Here is a 6,678-nt window from a genome sequence, read left to right on the forward strand (position 1 = left end):
CATTATACCAAACTACTTACTACTTATGATTATATGTTAACATTTATCACAAATTATTTCATATTTGATTTACAAAGTTAAATTTAACTTGTTAGTACTCTATTTAATATTATACATTTCCACTTATTATTTACATAAAATATTCAATATTTTACTAAATTGTTTATTATTATAAGTTTTCACTTATTATTTACATAAACTACTTAGTTATTAATGTTTCTATTTAAAATATAGGCAACTACTTATTTCTAGCACTAACTCTTAATTTTTAGCTTTAGTATGTTTCATGGCATATAAAAGTCTGACAACACACGTATTGCTTCATTTTTGTTGACCAAATAGCAACCATATAGTTTTCAAAATAAAACTTCAAAAACTCATTAGCAAAAGGTTAACAAATGTCTTAATTACATAACTACTGCAAAAACAAACAATAATAAATAGTCGATTTAAATCAAATATGTCAATATGTTTAAAAGAAACACAAAGCAACAGATAATTATAATCACAAGTGTTTGAATAAGAATTAGTCATCATAATAAAACAAGTAATAGGTGTTCATTTAATTGGTTGCTATATAAAAATAAAAATAAATTAACAAGCTAATCATCAACCACACAAGATGTTGTCACCTGGACAAAACTTCGCTTGGTCAATCGTCAGTCACACAAGATGTTTTTTGTGTGCCACAAGAACAAAATTCTATATAACAATTGATGGTAATAAAGAGTAGGCACACTAAATGTTTTATTGGTGTTCTCTAATAATATTCCAATAAAAGATATAAAACTCCAATTTCAATTTTTCGACACCCATGCGCTAGTTCCTCATCTTTGGCTATTCATTCTTCTATTAGTTACAAAAAACATATTGCGATGAAGACAAGTATTAATATATAGAAAGTACACGAGTAAGAAAAACCATAGTATCCAAAAGCTAAAATTGACAGCATGACCAGTTTAATTACCCTATGAATAATTCCGGCATGTTAATGAAATGCTATTGACTAGAGAATGATATGAGAAGATTATGTTAGTTTTAAAGAGAATCTTATGATTTATTACACGAGACATCATCTTCAAAAAAGAAAGTATGTAAAAGAAGAATGTGCACCAAAAATTCTGTACTTGCAACAAAGCGAGTATGTTAAGTAGAGTTTCAATAGCATAAAATGCAAAAGATAAAACTTGCATGGTGAATCAGATGAATGTCTTTTTTTTTTCCTTTTACAAAATCCCTTCAAGAGTAATTCTCACTACATTTTGCTCTTTTTCTTTCAAATCAATAAAAGCTATAGGCAACACAGATATGGTTGTCAAATTATATGGTGAATCAAATGCATGCATTTATGTTCTTGTCTTTTGTAAAATCCCTTAAATCCTTTCAAAGGCAATTTTGCTACATCTTGCCTTTGAAGTTATATGCATGTCTTCTTAATTTGTAGTTTACAAAATCCCTTCGAGGGCCATCCTTTTCATCTTTCCGATCTTAAAAGCGCTAGACAACACATATGTGGTTTCCAAATCATTCGATGCAACATTAACCAAGATGCATACTAAGAATGGAATCAGTTACACCTTATACGCTCAATTGTTTTGCATATCTTTTTAATTCTTCCTAAGACCACAAATATAAACTTCTCCTTCAAAATCTATTATCAAGACAAGGCTCGGAATCACACTTTCCAATTGAGTTGTTGCATAACTAGGCTTATCTACATTCATCTTCATTGCATATTCATTAAGGATTGATTTGCAGAAAATCTCATCCTGCGGTATAAATGAAATCTGGGAGTAAACAATGATAACCAAATCAAATAATACATCACTGAATACAAACAATGCGATGTCATAGGATTAAATACTGAAGGCAAACAATGCAATACCATGTAAATAAACGCCATCCTTTAATAAGATCAGTTGTATGGAACATACATTGATGAAGATAGATGTTGATATATACAAAGTAAATAAGTAAGAAAAACCACATTATCCAAACACTAGAACAAAAAATATAGCCAATTCAATTACCCTTAAGGTAATTTTGGCACATTAATGTGACATTAGTGACTGGAGAATAATATGAAAAGATTATGATATTTGTAAATTGAATCTTATGATATATTACACTAGCATACCAAGAATTCCGTACTTAGCTAAACATGAAAGGAGGACAACAAGGCGAGCATATTAAAGGGAGTTTCATTGATATAGAATACAGAAGATAAAACTTACATAGTGAATCAGATGCATGCCTTCTTGTTCTACCTTTTACAAAATCTCTTCAAGGGCAATTCTCACTGCATCTTTCTTTGCTTCTTTCTAATCAATAAAAGCAGCTGACGACATAGGTGTAGTTGTCAAATTATTCGACCAAACATTAAACAAAATGTATATGAAAAATGGACTTAATTGCAACTCATGTGGCCATCTATACCGTATATTTTTTTAATTCTTCCCAAGACCATGAATATAAGCTTCTTATTCAAAAACTACTATTGGGATGAACCCTAGAATCACACACTTTCTAATTAAGTTACTATGTAACTAGGCTAATTTACATTCACCTGTATTGCAGTATGAATCAAACCTTGGAATAAACAGTAATATCTAAATAAAGTAGCATTGAATGCAAGCATTACAATGACATAAGATTAAATAACAAAGGCAAATAATTTAATGTCATATAATTCTATACCATTCTTTAGGATGATTAGTTATGTGAAACGTATAATAACGAAGACAATTGTTAAAAAAAAGCAAATATAATGAGTTAAAAAAAAAAAACAAAACAAAACCACAGTACGTATCCAAAAGCTAGAAATGAAAACATCACCAGTTTAATTGCCTTATTATGAGTAATTCTAGTATATTAACATGACATTAGTTACTAAAGAACGATATAAAAAGATTATGGCCATTGTAAAAAAATATTGGAACACATTACACATCACATTCTCTTTAAATGCCAAAGTATTTGAAAGAAAATTATGTGGAGAAAGAATTCTATAATTATCTAGACATTATTATAATATTATTATTATCTTCATCATCTATACATAAGCTTAAACATTGCACATTTTTTTATAAAAAGTTTGGTGTTATGCGAGAATAATCTAGCTCATTAGTTGCTTACTTTCTACATATATATACTTTTGTTGTTCTCAGCAACTGACACATAGCAATTTTTCATGCAGCGTGCACATATTCTAAAATAATTACTATCGCTCTCTATATGCTCTCTCAAGTTTATTATTATTAAATATTATTAAGGGCCACATGCCATTTTTATGATTGATTGTTTCATTGACTTTGTATTTTTTTTTATTTTGAAACCCACTTCTATTATATATATACATAAAAAAATAGCTATATATAACATACGCATCTAAGAAATGAAAAAAATATATGAAGCCACTTATATGATTTTACCAAAATCAATGAAAAACCTACATTACTATCCATTTACATGTGACTATGCAATAATTACGCTTTAATTAATAAAAAAAACCTACGTACACTGCATATTGCTATACAATTCTTAGTTGAATCATGATAATTTATCTAAATTTTTTTTTACCGCCCTTGGTTACATCAAACCATAATATATATATATGTATTTTAAAAAAAAAATTTATTATTATTTTCATCAGTGAAACTCTAGAAGGATAGAATTAATGACCTGATAAATATATTAAAAATAAATTCAATAACTTAAAAGCTAAAACCAATAAATTATTATAAGAATTTTTATCCAATAGATTTGGTTCCGTGGTAACTAGACGTGTCTCATTCTTAGCCATGGGTTTATAAATTTTATTTTATTTTATTATATAATCTAGGAATATATTGATAATTATCTTAAAAGACCCATACCCTTAACTTTAGAAGTTATTAAATCGAAATAATCTAACAAATGAGATTGAAGTACATCTCAGTTCTATAGTAACTATCATAGAACCGGTTCTATGCAATCATCTCTCATGAACTTTATAAACTTTAGCATGCAGCCTAATGCAAAAAACCCCCCAAAAATATCTAATATTTCCATAATTTTTAATTTAATTATATATATATATATAATTTCCATGGAGAGAGAGAGAGAGAGATGGCGAGGAGCTTGTCCTACATCTCGTCCTCGCAGCTCATCTCCATTGCTCGAAACCCTAGAATTGCAATCATCGATGTCAGGTAATCTCCAAGCTTCATCTTCATCTTCATCTCCATCATCGGATCATCTCACCTTCGCTGTGTTTTGATCTCCATTGTTGAATTTTCAGGGACGAAGAGAGGAACTACGATGCCCACATCGCTGGTTCTCATCACTACGCTAGCGACACGTTCTCGGATCGGATCCCCAGCCTCATCGATGCCGTCAAGGGCAAGGACACGCTTGTATTCCATTGCGCGCTCAGTCAGGTTTGCTTGCCTTTGATATACTTTGAATTTGCAATCGAATGGTTTAATTTCAGTTTTTATTGTTTGTATTTGAGGAATTTTTGGTTTGGTTGTCTTTTTTCATGATTTGGATGATTCATTCAATGTTGATTGCTAGGGTTTTGGCTGAAAAATTCATCCTTTTCTATTAATCCTGATGAAGTTCCATCATTTTCGAAGGTTTTCTTGCTGAAGAGAATATTTTAAAACTCTCTTGATTAGGGTTTATAAAATCTAGTTCTTTGAAAATTTAAGTTCCATTTTAGTAATCCAGGACTTGGATTTTGTTTTATAATTTATATCGATGCTCTAATATTGGTTGTCGAAAACTCTGGATTTCTGTTACTTGTTTTTTAAGAAATTTTAGTTTGACAGGATGTAAATCTTCTTCCATTCAAATGATTCATGCTGAAATTCGCCATACCGTGTTTTATCAAAAGTTTTGGAGCCCTGAATGGGAATGTGGTGTTTGTGTAATTTATTTTATTGAGACAAAATTTAGTGATTAAACATGAATTACATGATAGTGCAGAGGAGAGGAGATATTTTATCGTCTAATAATCATGGGCTCTCGTAAAAGGTATCATCTATGTTTGAATAAGATAATTTGGAGTTCTTTATTCCAAGCTATGAAGTTTCTCTTGATTGTTAAAGGATGAATGCTAAGTTTCCATTTGAATGACCATTTTTATATCTTTGTCTCCTCTAAAATCTTTCTTGTAGGAATTAGGGCTAATGGAAAGAAGTATGTTGTATGTTCATTGGGTTCACATGACTATTTTCTCTTGTAAACTTCTTTTCATCTTGTATTTTGCCTTGCATGGATTTTGTTAGGATCTTCCCATTTCTTATGTTTTTTTTTTTTGGGAAGATTTCTGAGTGATATGTTTAAGTGGAAGCAAAAAAGATTCATGTGACAGAAAATAGAAGGATTGTGCATCGTATCTGGCATTATGGGAGCTAGTTATTTATTTATTTGTTTCATATGTTTAGTTGTATCATTTGAGCTCCTTGAAAATCATGCTGCTTTTTGTCGTTTTGTCATTATTTGTCGTTTTTAACACTTACCTGTCTGAAGTGGTTTTCTATTTTACTGATCCATGTTTTGATGCCCAATGAATCTGCTACTGTCTCTTGAGAAAGTCAGTAATGTGTTTGGTAATTGTAGATAATCTTTTCATGCAAGAAATGCAATTGCTATTTTTGCTATTTGGCCATTTACTGCTCTGCCCAATGTGCCCATTCATACTAATAGTGGCAAACTTTTCTAACTTTTATGCAAATAGAACTAATATCCTATTAAACAATCTTCATTTACCCAGTCAAAAGGAAAGATATATCATTGTGCGTGCATGTGTGTTTTCATCTATGTAAGCTATGAATTGTTTCTGTCAATTGTTTACTTGGTGCCTATTGTCAAGTAATTCATTTAGATGTTAAATTCATGCACTTCACCATTTTTTTTTATCTTGCTATCTCTTGTCATATTCACAACTGTGACTATATCTTCACTATTTTGTTCTGTTTATAAATAAATTTCACCGGTTACAACTGTTTAATGTGCATGTCTCTCCTTGCATTTCATAAATCAAGTTCATTTTGTAGATAAGAGGACCAACTTGCGCTCGCACGCTTCTGAATTATCTATCTGAAACTAAAGAGGGTTCAGAAATTAAGAATGTTATGGTTTTGGAGCGCGGCTTCAATGGATGGGAAGCTTCGGGCAGGCCTGTTTGTCGTTGTTCTGACATTCCCTGCAAAGGTGAAAGTTCTTAAATTTCACAACAATCATATTAGAAATAAAACACGACGAACCATTATATTACTGAATTGTTGTTCTTCATCATATAGTGTACCATTTATAAAAACAAGCATGCCACTCAATTATTACTATAGTTCTGGATGATGATTCTGCTTGACTTTTTCCATCATCAGTTGAAATACTTAATAGAAGTTTCGAATTTTTCTAGAGAACATGTGTATGTGTATTTAAAGTTTTATTACCGATTATAGATAAAATTCTTGCGAACACTGGAAAGTTTCGCAATTTTATCATGTTTTTTTTTATTTGATTATTTTTCCTCTTTTGATTGATTGAATTTGAAGGTTACTTAATCTCATGATATTTATGATCATATAAAATACAGGCTAATGAAAAATTTAGGCTTGAATACTGGTTTTATTGTTAGTGATCAGTGTATGATTGTTTATTATGCACTTGTATGACAAATAAAATACTTAA

General features: G+C 30.1%; 1 protein-coding gene across 1 annotated transcript; it reads left to right on the plus strand.

Annotated features, from left to right (window-relative positions):
• The first annotated feature begins 4,072 nt into the window (after positions 1-4,072).
• On the plus strand, positions 4,073-6,462 carry LOC120275208 (arsenate reductase 2.2). Its single transcript, XM_039281733.1, has 3 exons — positions 4,073-4,190; positions 4,280-4,418; positions 6,042-6,462. The coding sequence occupies exons 1-3, from the start codon at positions 4,108-4,110 to the stop codon at positions 6,210-6,212; spliced, it is 393 nt and encodes a 130-aa protein (XP_039137667.1). The 5' UTR covers positions 4,073-4,107; the 3' UTR covers positions 6,213-6,462.
• The last annotated feature ends 216 nt before the right edge of the window (positions 6,463-6,678 follow it).

Source organism: Dioscorea cayenensis, chromosome 14 (assembly GCF_009730915.1).
Source record: "Dioscorea cayenensis subsp. rotundata cultivar TDr96_F1 chromosome 14, TDr96_F1_v2_PseudoChromosome.rev07_lg8_w22 25.fasta, whole genome shotgun sequence".
Lineage (NCBI taxonomy): Eukaryota > Viridiplantae > Streptophyta > Magnoliopsida > Dioscoreales > Dioscoreaceae > Dioscorea > Dioscorea cayenensis.

Excerpts from the sequence above, each read along its gene's own strand:
- LOC120275208 (XM_039281733.1), top strand. The coding sequence starts at position 4,108 with ATGGCGAGGAGCTTGTCCTACATCTCGTCCTCGCAGCTCATCTCCATT. Across the intron at positions 4,191-4,279 it reads ATTGCAATCATCGATGTCAG|GGACGAAGAGAGGAACTACG; the intron begins GTAATCTCCAAG and ends TTGAATTTTCAG. Across the intron at positions 4,419-6,041 it reads TCCATTGCGCGCTCAGTCAG|ATAAGAGGACCAACTTGCGC; the intron begins GTTTGCTTGCCT and ends TTCATTTTGTAG.